General features: G+C 29.0%; 1 protein-coding gene across 1 annotated transcript in view; it reads right to left on the bottom strand.

Annotated features, from left to right (window-relative positions):
* LOC142322832 (alpha-tocopherol transfer protein-like) overlaps window positions 1-13,486 on the bottom strand; it is a 65,043-nt gene that overhangs the window by 40,568 nt on the left and 10,989 nt on the right. Inside the window, exon 2 of the mRNA XM_075361905.1 lies at window positions 3,575-3,722. Within this exon, the coding sequence (XP_075218020.1) occupies window positions 3,575-3,716 (142 nt within the window). The 5' untranslated portion in view covers window positions 3,717-3,722. The remainder of the gene's footprint in view (window positions 1-3,574; window positions 3,723-13,486) is intronic.

Genomic DNA, 13,486 nt, shown 5'->3' with positions numbered 1-13,486 from the left:
TTCAGAGGAGATTTAATTCCTCGTACTGGAAAGAAGTTATTTTGAAATACACTTGCATATATATTATAAACATAAAAAAACAACTTTTGTTAAAACTTTTTATGAAATTTTTAATGGTGTTTTCTCCTCTCACTTAAAAAACGTTTTTTTACCTTTTACAGTATTTTTTCTATATTTTTTTGTGAAATTAAGCAAGACTGATTTGGCAACATATTTACGAACGAACACATTTCCTGACTTCAATCTATTAGACCGAATAAGATACAGAAATTGATAGTGTGAAAAAAGTGCCATGCCTGTTTTGTATTCGAACTCGGAGCGTTTCGGATGAATTACGGAGAAGATACTGTTCTACCACGGAGGTCGGGAGTTAAAGAGATAATTTTGGTGCTAAAGTAAAATGCTGAAAAGTGTACAAAAGAAATTAACAAAACTATTTTTACTGTTCTACACTGCGATAAAATTCCTTTTGAATTACCTTACTCAGGATCAAGACATTTCAAATGAAAAAATTAAAGTAAAAAAAATTTCAACAGCCTTGGTATGCAATATTTTTTCGGAATTTTGACAAAGGATTATTCCCGTTCGAAAATAAATCTTGTAAAATTTATTAACACATTTTTCAAGGAAAATTGTTTAATAAAATAAAATTTGGAGCCGATTTAGCATTGAGAACAGTCCAAATCGATTCTAAGTTTAATTTTATAACACGATTATATAGTAATCACTGACGTAGCACCGGTATTTTGTTTTATACATAGTCTGTTTTACAGCTTGTTTTCTTTTCTAAATCTATTCATTTACAAAACGATTTATAAAAATTCTGTTTTTGGAAAATTTGAAAGAAAACTAAAGGAAACTGAAGATCGTATAACTGTGCGTGGAAAGCTGAAAAAAAAGAATAATTTTATATTGTTTTTCATGAAAGGGGCGGGGACACAACCTTCCAGCTGGATATATTACTCTTTGTACATACAGAGAAAACAAAATTAATTATTTTCGTTCAGATATATTTAATTATAGATATTTAATATGTATCCGAGTGGCACAAATGTTAAGCTTTTACCTTCCGTGAGGGAGACAAATAGTTCGAGGCCAGGCCGGACCAGTTATACTTATCGCTAACGTTTCCTCAATACTGTCTTCCGGCTATCCTTTTGTTATTGATTTCATATTAGTAACGCTAGTGATCCGGTCGGGTGACGTAGTGTTATCTACACTCTCATCTGAATCAAATTTGAAGCACATTATTTTATAATCTTCCAAGCAAAAATTTCATCAAACAGCTTTATTAAGCTCTAAACGGTAAGGGAATTATCATCCCTTGTGATAGAAAGATCGAGATGTGATAAGGATATGGTACAGATTCCAGTGTAGATGTATATTACTTAACAAGCTACAGGTAAAATCATTATATGAACAAGAGATGCAATTCCTACGGGCCGTAGATCAATAAAAGTGCATTAGATATTTGGAAACTTCTAGAATATTAAACGAATCAAACGTCGATCAGTAGGGATTTACTCGGATTATTGTATCGTCCACAATTTCACAGAAAGACAATCAACAGAATCGTTTTCATTATTAAAAAATTAATGATTAAGAAAACATTCAATAAGCATTTATTAGTGCTTACAATATTATAATAATGCATCAAACCGAATGCAATTTTGTAATAAAAAGTCTTTTAAAAACTTACTTCAAAACGTTTTGCGTCGTCTTTGCGAATATCTTCAGTGGCTTCTGTTCTTACACTGGCGTCAACTAATGTTACAAATGACGGTTTGTTTGAATTATGTAGACACGTATTTACTCGTAAAATTCGGGTAGGAAGGCGTGCTGGATTGGAATTGTGTCTGTTAGTTTAATACATCGATATTTTATGTTTTAGTTTAATACATCGATATTTTATGTTTTATTATGTTTATATATTTAAAAATGTTTAAGTTTGTTAAGATGTGATCTTTCTTTGGTCTATGTATCGCTATTACTTAAGTAGGGAAGTATTCACTTAAGTGTAACTATCTTAAAGTACTTGAACATTATAAAATATACAAATATAAGAAAACGTGTAGAGTAACAATACATTAAACGAACTCACAATTAAAATCATACGCAGTTTTCGAATATATTTATTAACACTTGTTCGTCTAATTCAAACAAATCGCCAGCAGTAACATCAGTTGACACCTGCACCAGTCACTGAAGAAGGTAGCAAAGACGACAAAAAAATCCATTGAAGTAAATTTTTAAAATATTTTTAATTATAGAATTTAGTTTTATTTGTCAGTGCAGAAGTTTATATTTTAAAATCAACATCATTCCGACTGTCGACAAAATATTGCAAAACAATATTCAATTTTAATTTAAAGACAATTTATATGAAAAATCCATATTCGGGTAATTTTTTTCTTTAATATCCGTAACAGTTTTCAAATAGATTCTAAAAAGCTACAAATGAATTTAAAGAAAATTTAAAACAATACGTGCATCCAATCCGATACATATCTTCTTTCACTGTAAAATTAATAGCATATCATTTATTTTAATGATCAGTTTCATTAAAGTGACTGAAACAACTGATGTTTGGGAACATATAGTTTCAGTACGTTATTAATCTTTACATATAATTAATTGTTTCAAAAATGACATATTCAGTAATCGAATTCTAACTTTAATAATACCATTAAATGTTTTGTTCGGCGTAGCAAAAAATTTAAAAGATAACATAACTTCCAAAATCATAATTTGCAACACATTTAGGATTAGGGAGCTTATTCGGAGTATTATATTATTTTTAAACCTATTGTTAAGTTTGATAATAAAAAAATAAACATTATAAAGTTAAAATAGTAATGAAAATAATAATCAAAATATATTAATCTTTATTTATTAAAATACTTATTTCATTTTAAAAGCATCAGTTCATAGATTATGCAATAGAAATCAATTATAGTAATAGTAATTTAAGTGTGTAAGAACTTCGTCACCGTACAATACGTACAACAAAAATTAATATTACATTCATACATCGAAAGTTATGACATAGCCGATATAAAACGTGATATTTTTTTAATAAAGAAATTGATAAATATATCAATAGTAGAAATGAAACTGTAAAAGTAAATGCTTTGCTCTACAAATATATAAATTCAAATTAAGAATTATTACTTTTTTCGGCCAAAGTTTTTTGTTTAGTATTTTATGAAATTATATTTTTATGCACTCAATTATAAGTAGTAAATAAAATCGACAAATCGTGATCAGATGCCGAGATTCTATAAACATACTAAGAAAAGTATTTACGATAACTTCCAGTTTATTAATAACAACTATTGACAAAGAGAAAATGTTCAAATTAAGGAAGGTATTCTCAAGAAAAAAAATAATTTATGTAATATCATTAACAATACAAACTTTTAACTAATTTTATTTATTTTTGCTAACAAGACACTCTCTATACCCATCACTATCATTCTTTTCAATAAAAAACTAGTGAAAAAAATGCGTGATGCTAATAAAAGAGAGAGAGAGAGTGAGAGAAAAGAGTTATCTAATAAACATATTCACTTACCAATATCCCGAGGTAGATGAGGCTGACAATTAAGCCATTGTTTAATTAACTGTCTATTCTCTTCCAATTTTTTTAAGCTTGTCTCATTAGTATCTTTTTGGATTAATTTCATTTGTTCTTCGTCTGGCCCTATTAATGACATAGTTGCCTGTAAAAAATAAAAATGGAAATAAGATTAAAAATCGTACATTTTATAAGTTTTAATGTGAAGGAGAATTAAAAAAACAAGAGAATTTAACCAAAAATAAAATTAACATTTTTATACGAAAATGAAAAGAAATGAACAATAGAAAACTTTAAATCAAGAAAAATATAAATATAAAAGTTTGTCTTAAAAATTAACGATGAAAAGGAATTTTTACAAGATTTTCACAAAAAAAAAACATGCAATTATCTAAAATTGCTGTAATTATTATTATTAATAGTACACAATTTTATATCTCAGCAAAGGATAAAATTAAAGAAAGTAATTAAGAGAACTGGGTGCTATACACAAAAAAAGATGTAGTTGAATCCAATCTAAAAAAAGTTATAAATATTCCTTACCACGGCGTCAAAGGAACTGACACCTTTAAAAAACAATCTAATACTATTCAAAGAAACAAAATGGAAAAGAAATTAAAATGATCTTAAAAGGCCGAGTTAAAACAGGACTTTTCTTTGCTCGGTTCAAAATAAATAACGTCCGTACTTTAACGTATTGTTTAAAGATTTAGAAAACGTTCCTCAAAAATAAAAAAATCTTATCCTTTTCAACTTCAAAAACCTTATTTTGGTAATACAAAAAAATGAGATATTAAGTGCAATAAAATGGAAACATATTTAACACGATATTTATAAAAATGGTGCGTAAATCATTGTTTTATTTATTTTTATTTTTTTAAGAAACACTCCTCTAAACCCAAAAATAATTATTCGTAATACACTCTTAATAAAAAAAATAATAAATAAAAAATCGTAAATGCAACTACAAAATCTATTTTTACTTTTATAAAAAACTTGCTTAATCAGAAAATATTTTTAAAGAAACTATAATTTAATAGAAACTATTTTTTAACGACAGCTGAATTATAAAAGAAAAACGGAGGACTTCTGTAAAAGTAAAAAAATAAACATTTAATAAAAGGAATTCTTTTGTACTTTCAAACACTTCAAGGTACATTTCACATTAACAAATAATCTGATTTTAAATTTGAATACTTTAAACCTTTTTAAAAAGTCGTTTATTGGGGGTACAGCAGGGATTGCAAAAATTCTTACTCACAGGTTCTTCAAGTTTTGATAAAATACGGGACTATAAAACTTAATTAAAACCATACAAGTTTTACTCAAATACATTAATTGAAAGTTCAGATAAAACCGAAATTCTTCTATGTAAAACTATCGTTTTAAATCGATAAAATTAAACATAAAATCATATTTAACGAGTTTATGTGTAGTTGGTTTACGATTGATTTTATCAATATAAGATTTAATACTTTTAATAATAATTTTTCAACAAATTCTTTTCACCTTGAAGTAAATAAATATCTTATTCTGGATATTACGTAATTATAAAATACATAAATCACGTTACGAATGGTGAGGTCTGCTACTCCACGAAAAAGAATAAAAAAATGAAATTGCTCCGGCATTCATCTTGAAGAATCAAGGTAAACCGTGGTAAAACTATCAGAACACTATCACAGGATAAAGCTTTTGAAAATTAAAACATTGTGAACATAGTATGGATTTTACTAAAATCCATACAAAAAAATAACTGAAAACTCGTTAATTGGAGAAAAAATAAGTGAAATTTAAAAACATTCCGAAGATTCAAGTCCGTTTAATTACAAATCATTTCATCCTTTTATCTTGTCATCGCCTGCATTAGAACTCATAACGGCCGAATAGAATTCTTCCCAGCCCAAGAAATTATTCCCTTGTCAGATGAGTTTTTCCTTTTATAAACTTATGAGTCGTTTTTAGTGTAAATATTTTATGCCTTTTTTATAATAATTATATAAATTTTAATCGTTTCGTTCCAAACGACATTATTTTTCGACTTCTTGACTACCACAATAATATTAATGATTTTTATAATCACTAGTGATTACATCATTATCTCTATTAAATTTTGTAGATTTTTAGATGTTACTGAATCGTTTGTTATTTACAGATTATGTAACATTTAGTGTGACTGTCAAGTTGGGAGAAAGAAACAAATTATCCAGCATAGTCCCAAATTTGTTACAGTTTATGGTAGTAGTAAAACATTTTCATAAATAATATTTGTTCCAAGCTAAGAAAAACCAATGCTGATTACAATGATCTAACCCAATGTTTCCCATATTTACATTATGAACGCATCTTGGTAAATTATATAGCTTGATTATTTTATAATATATTCATAAAGATTAATTTAAAAAAAAAACAGTTTGGTAAAATAGTTATTAAAATTATTTATATTAATATAAATAGTTGTAACAGTTTTAACGGAACCCAAGAATGGCGGGAGTTTCAATATTTCTCCTACAGATTGTACAGCCTGAACCATATACCTTGCTGCTGTATCTAATAGTTTTAAAATAGTTAAGAATGTTAAAATATATGTATATATATTTAGTCTCGATAATCATAATAATCTTTTCAAGATGTTGAATTTTCGTTAATTAAATATGTAATGTACTGTATTTACGAAATACGTCGGCTGTTGCTGTTGGATGTAACGTATTATTGTGCTAACATGTGTCCTAGCCGGAAGAGCGAATTAACGATCACCTCCAAATAAGCAAATGAAAACCGCCACTGAGCAATTCGGTAAGTTCACGTAACTGAACGTTTCTACGCTACATTTGACGCATTGTCCATATGACTAGTGCTTTTTTCTAAGCTTTACACACAGGGTAATATTATTTAATTCATCTACACAATAATGTTACGGCGATATCAAGATTTTACCCGATGTATGTAGAATTCTAAAATGTACTTTTTTGACTGCAGCTGTGGAGCAAATACCTAGTTTAACTTGATGTCATATACTAAGTTCATAAAATGGTAAAAAAAAATAACCGCAGTAGATTAGAATTAGAAAGGCAGCCGGCAACAAATAAAAATTAGATCAAGTCCTCAAATCTACGCTCACGAAAAATTGCCGGGAACGGGCATAAAACTTAATGCGGTAACCAGACCGACCTAAATTTTCCTATTAGAAGAGTATTTTTCATTTCAGCCCAAAACGAATGATCCCGTAGTTTAGTGCGTATCGTTTCAAATTACTGAAATAATAAAGCAATTTAGGTTACGTATTAAGTAAGGAGATTAAATCCTTACTATTAAATCGTTTTCAATCGATTTAAATAACATGTAATTTGTATCGTTGTGTCAAAACAAATAATATCCGCACTTATGTGATTCATATGTTACATTTACTGAATACATAATTTTTTTCGTAATTATATATAAAAGTGGGTTCAGTTTTTTTCTTTTATATTTCGTATAATGTAATCTCTTTGAATGCTTAATAACATATCAAAATCTATTAAATATTGAAAATAATATTCAATAGAAAAATTAAAACTAAAAATAAAATAAATTAACAAAATCTAGACTTGTAGTAGCTTACAGCATATACCGCAATCGCTATTACGTAATAACTAATTTATCAAAACTGTAGAATTGTTAATAGATATCCATTTCAATCCGAAAACATGTCGAGAGAATGTACAAAAAGATTGCATCACGGTATAGCTATTTTCTATATATTATTACACAAACACTAAACAAAAACGTAGCTTATTTTTACTCAGTGCAAAGCTAGTGACGGCCTGCTCCCTTCGACAGATTTAACAAATTAAACGATAATATTCCTCAGTTAGCATTTAATAAGAAAGTATCCCGATTTAAGGTCACATACGACTCATTTTTCGAACTGGATGTCACATTATTCCATACATTTTATTTTCCGAAACGATGGATACTTAAAAACAGATATATATTTATACGTAAATTTCATTCCACCTACGTTTAGAACTGATATAAATACTCTTACTCGTTTATTGGCAGGCTGTGTCTGTCAAATTACTGAAAGAATTTAGCACGGCACATCCCAACATTATTAAATTTATTCATATCATGTTAAATTATTTATTTTTAATTTGATCATCTTTATTTTTTTATCGCTGCTGACGGGATAGGTAGACGATAAATACATAGTAGACCACAGTAAGAACGGTTTTAGTAACCGTTCACAAGTTACATTTATTCCAAACATAAGCGAAATGGAGTCCGTTCTTTTTTACAAACCAACTATCGTATGCAAATTATTAACGCGCCCGAAATACTGATAAAACAATATGCGTTTTATCGTTTTCTTGTTTGTAAAGATAAAAATTTTCGTTGAAAAACCAAATCCGACTTCAAACATGATTGATATTCTTTATTTAGAGTATAGATTATTTATCCTATACAGTAAGAACGATAAAAATTTAAGTCGCATTTAATTGTATTAATTACTGTAATTTTTAACAAACTCTAATTTTCAACAATTAAACCAATTAAAAAAGATAGATGCTGATACAATATGGCGGCAAAGGAATTTTTATACCTACGAGTATATGTATAGCCCAACAGAAGTAGGGGTAGAGTTAATGCCTCTAGTGACGCTTTGGGAGAAAATATCAATAATCAACAGAAAATCATTAACTACATCCGTAAATAGCGTATATAAAGTGATTTAGAAACGCATTTTTAGAAACTTATCATCTATGCAGGAAAATATTAATGTTAAATACCAGAATAAGAATGGTTTATTTTAGTTAAGTATAATTAAAATAAATTTTGTTTTTAAATGTACTAGTTTAAATCAAAGACTTGTATTTTAAATGCTGTTATTAACGGATCAAAAAAATAGATATATTAAGTGTTAAATACTTCAAGGAAAAGTGAAATAATAATAATAATAATGATGTGATTTACCGGAAGGTACAAATCCGAGCTTTTCCGTGAATAAAAATATTGATAAATGATTAAGGAATGTTGCTGAACAGACATTTATCTCTTGTCATTGTCATGAATAGTTATATAACAGCTGTTAAATAAGTAGGCTAAACTATGATGAAATCAAAAGGTTTATTCGATCTACGTGCATTATAAACAATAAATTTTATTTTAAAATAAAATAAAATTAGAATTAAATTAAAGATTTTTAGGCCAGTAGAGTAATGTCAGCAAAATAGTTATACGGAAAATGATTTCATTTTATTTGCCGTAACAGATTATTATTATTTGTATGTTATCTTACTAATAATATTAAAAAAAAATTATTTTTTCTCCATATGTCTGATCATCAAATTTACTTTTATTACTTGCCGTCATTTTAACAGTATAAATAAAAAATATTATGAATAATTATTTTGGCTCATTTGTATTATCAAAACAAATTGAATTATATAGTTAACATGCTCTGAACAAACAAAAATCTAAAAAAGAATACACGTAAGAAAAATCAAAAAAATATTAACGATAGTAATTCCGGTATCATTCACGCGGAACACTATTGAATAATGAACAATTAAAAAAACAAAATGTGTGTGTGTGTGTGTGTGTTAGCGTGTATATATCATTAGCTTTTATTTAACAACAAATCCTATGTTCACGCACGTACTCGCGCGCGCGCGCAAACACACACACATAGGCTTCTCTTGTTTCGTGTTTTACTTACAAACATAATCTAATCTTTCCATGTAAATCATAGAAGATAGAATCTCATGCAGAAGCCTCACACAGAATCATGGGAACATGATTCACGTTGTGTGTATCCGCTTATCGAACAATCTCATAGCGCTCGTAAAATATACTGCCTGCAGCAACGCTTGAAAGGTGCCCTTTTACTAAACGCACATACTTTAACAGTGTTAAGTGTTCGTACTAGTTAAAAATTATACGTTAAATTCTTTTTTTCAACAAAAGCATCCCTTGCAGAAAGTAATGTTATGACAGTATGAATCCGGTTGAACAAATCTTAACTTAAGTCTGCTTCAGTCCTAAACGTTACTGAATGGTGTATTATTACTTGACTTCACGTAGAAAATTCGTACGTGTTAAATTATGTGAAAATAATCCGATTATGGACCAACTGATATTACGGTCCTATTATGCTTTTTGAGTTCTAACGGTGAATTATAAGCGTTATCTAAATATTACATTGTTAAGTAAAATAATTATATGAGAATTTGCTTACCGATTGCACATTATAAAGTTTTTGTCGTTCAAAATTTAGTCATTTTTAATTCGCGACTGCAGCAGAGCAAATGAGGTTAAAGGTTTTAACAGACTCATACGTAGGCAATATTTCCAAACAATCATTACTATCTTGTTGAGGGTCACATCGTTTGATTTCCTAGCCTGCTAACTTCAAATCGATGGACACAGTCCAAAAAATTAAAAAAAAAACTTTGATCGCTTGTCAAACTTCAAATACGATCGTATTGTTCTAACTGAGTAAAGAACTCGGATATTAGAAAATTGCTAATTAATAGAATAGATTTTGATGAAAATAATAGCAGCGATTTCTTTAAAGCAAAATGATACAATATACAAATATCATCCGAATAATTCATACAAATCTCATCCCGAATTAACATATTGTTTAAATTTATTCTATTCCGCCCCTGTAGAATATTTATAAAAAAAAATTAAATAATTATTTAGCGAAAGAGGGTTGGAAAGCTAGAAAAATTTAACGTTGTTTAATATTGAACAAGGCCGACGAGAAAGTATTCATTAAAATTTATTTAAAACTGGTCGAATTCTTCAAAAAATCCGTAGACTGATCTAATTTTTTAATCAAAAAATGCTTTATAGACGAGTAATTTATAAAGAGAACAGAATTTTCCTTTTATATGGAAAAATATAAAAATAAAAGTACAATGACCAGTAATAAAAAAAGATTCATATTACGAATAATTCGCATGATAAAAATCCCCTTCAGTTTTAAAAGAGTTTATTATTTGTTCAATGTTTTTGGGTTCACTTCTTTTTATATTTACCTAATATAGAGACAAAGTGGAGATTTTGCAGGCAAACTCTCATGGGTTTCCTTGAGCCGCCGATGAAATATTAGATCACAAAAAACCATTCCGTGGACAATCACTCAGGAACAATTTTGCAGGAACGAGCTGATGGAATATATATCTGCCAAGATCGTAACGCCTAGAGTTCTATGAGAAATTTTTTATAAATTGTTAATTCGTTTGAAAGTATAGCTTTCTTTTTCGCTCGGCAAGTAGGTAGTTCGAGTCCCAGTCAGATTTGTTATATTGAAACGCTAACGGGTCCTAGTTATTTTCTTCCAGCCGTTGTTCTTTTGTCAAATTCTAAATATCTTCGCTTAGCGATCAAAAGGTGTAACAGCTGTTTATATCTCACTACATGATTCAGGGACTCAGATGCCAAATGACCTGAATCAAGAAACATGTACTAAATACTGCAATAACATGAACTGTTAAACTTAACTCGCGTTAACCTGTTGTTGATATTTTAAATTGAACTGCTTTTTCAACGCCGCCAGGTCAAACGATTTTCTTACAGAAAAATATTTTTCCAGGCCGTGAATTCCTAAGTTAAACCAGTACATGGCAATCGATAGTAAAAAAAAAATATATAAGGAAACCTAAATTTCGTCCAGTTTTTTCAATCATTATTAGCAACTGAAATACTATAGAACCATCTTACTGAAATCTAATAAACCTTATCGGCATTATGACAGAGAATACAAGTGAAAGCCAGTTGAATCTGTATGTAACTAGTACGAAATTTTTATTTAAAACAAATCTTACAAATCAATTATACTAATACAATCTTCTTTTTTTAAAAGAACGTGAGTTATTTTGTTGATAAACTAGATTTAATTTGTAATTTTATGAAATAATTTTTATTCTTGATGGATATTAAGTAAAATAATGCGGATAACATTTAAATGGTTAACATAATAGCCTTGGTTTTACAATTAATAAGTGTTATAGCAAATCAACTAAATATTATTCTAAATGTGGGTATAATTAAGCAAATAGTGACAAACAAATTTATTACTGATTAGTTATCAAGATTGGAATTTTCTAGCACTTTTTCTTGAAAATGTCATTTCCAATTGTATAAATAAGCATGTACGTACATTTTTGCACACATAAATTCAGCTGAGTTATTAAGAAATAAATTATTACAGAGGAAATATTTTTGTTAACTATTATATACGAATTACATTATTTATAATTATTGTTAAGAATAAAGTTTAATTGAAATTAAAAAAAAACTACTTTTAATAGTTAATAAATAATTTATGACTCACAATAGTTGTAATTCATCAATTATAATATTTAATTAATTATATTATATGTGTGTGTACTTTGTTCTAAAATATCTAATCGCTAATTCTAAATTTTTCCTCAATAGATCGCTTTCAAATTAATTAAAACCAGTAAGAAATCTATATCATTATAGAATTCATGGACAATCTTGGTAGAATCTAAGTAATACTGCGAAAACATAAATTTATAAATAAAAGAATTTCAATTTAGGTGTTTTGGAACTCTCGAAAAAAAATTATGAACGTGCAAGGTTCTGTAAAAAAAAAAAAAAAAAAATAGTTCTTTTATCATGCAAAGTACGAGTATATAGTACAGTGATCGGATGTAAGTGAAAATTCAAAATATCGCTCTTCTAATAATAACTTAACTTTACGAGTAATGTGTATTTAATTTATTTTACAAATATATGAACTCATCTGCAAAAGATTCCTGCATCATTTCCTCAACTTCACATTTTCTCATATCCTTATGATTCTTTCGTTCGATCCTTTCATTCAATTTTGCCTACAATTTTTAATAATTTTGATTATATCTACGTTAATCTTCATACTCATTACTTTCTGATTTGATGTCTCCACTTCCGACTTTAAACATTTGTTCACACCGGGTCACCGACCTCATTCAAGTACTAAGCTGTTGTTTTTTTTACTTGTAAGCAAACTGGACTGTTGCATTCAGACTATAATCTAGTAGATTGGGGGTAATTTAGAGGTATCCGGCAAAGGCAGCCTTAATTATAATAGGTCCTCTAAGCGTAATTCCTGGCGCTCATTTGTTCAGCAACAAGGAAATAAGGACTATTGGGGTGTTGTGTCAGAGTCCTTGGAAATAAGCGTAGGAAGGAAGTCCTTTTATCAGCCCTTTCGACTTGGGATAGTGTTCTGATGGACAAAGCTCGTGTCCTTCACATTTTGTTAAATGATTTGCTTCCTGATGACACAGGCTGGTGAAACTTTGTATCACTAACCTGTCCTGCGAGAAATCGCCGAGTTCCATACTGAGGTGCAGTCTCTTGAGATTACCGAGGCAGAGGTTCGTCAGGTGGTCTGTAGTATGGCACGACATAAAGCCCCCGGATATGATTGTATCACGGTGGAACTCCTTGTTCCTCATTGCCCGTGATTCCCAATCCCCTGACTAGGGATTTAATTGGATGCTTTCTGCTGGATATTTTCCAGTATGTTGGAAGCATGGCAAATTGATATTGCTTTTTAAAGCATGCGACAAGGACCCTACTGTTAGTTCTTCTTATCGGCCTTTGACACTATTGCCTGTAATTTGAAAGGTTTTTGAGAAAGTTTTTATCTCCGTATTATTACTGAGCACTTATTGATGGACAGCAAATATGGCTTTCGGCCCGGAAAAAGCACGAAGGACGCTATATTGAATGTGATGAATATTGCTTCCTCCAGTGTATAGGTGTGTTAGGTGTTTTTCTGGATATATCCGGGCTTTTAATAACTTATGGTGGCCCTCTGCCTTGTTTCAAATACAGAAACTAGTTGTACGTGGAATGAAATAAAGATTCTCTCAAGTTATTTCAGTCATCGAACCGTCGCCCTTAGTG

The sequence above is a fragment of the Lycorma delicatula genome, chromosome 4 (assembly GCF_047948215.1).
Source record: "Lycorma delicatula isolate Av1 chromosome 4, ASM4794821v1, whole genome shotgun sequence".
Lineage (NCBI taxonomy): Eukaryota > Metazoa > Arthropoda > Insecta > Hemiptera > Fulgoridae > Lycorma > Lycorma delicatula.
The sequence above is the reverse complement of the archived record's forward strand: the minus strand, read 5'-3'. Positions and strand labels throughout refer to the sequence as shown.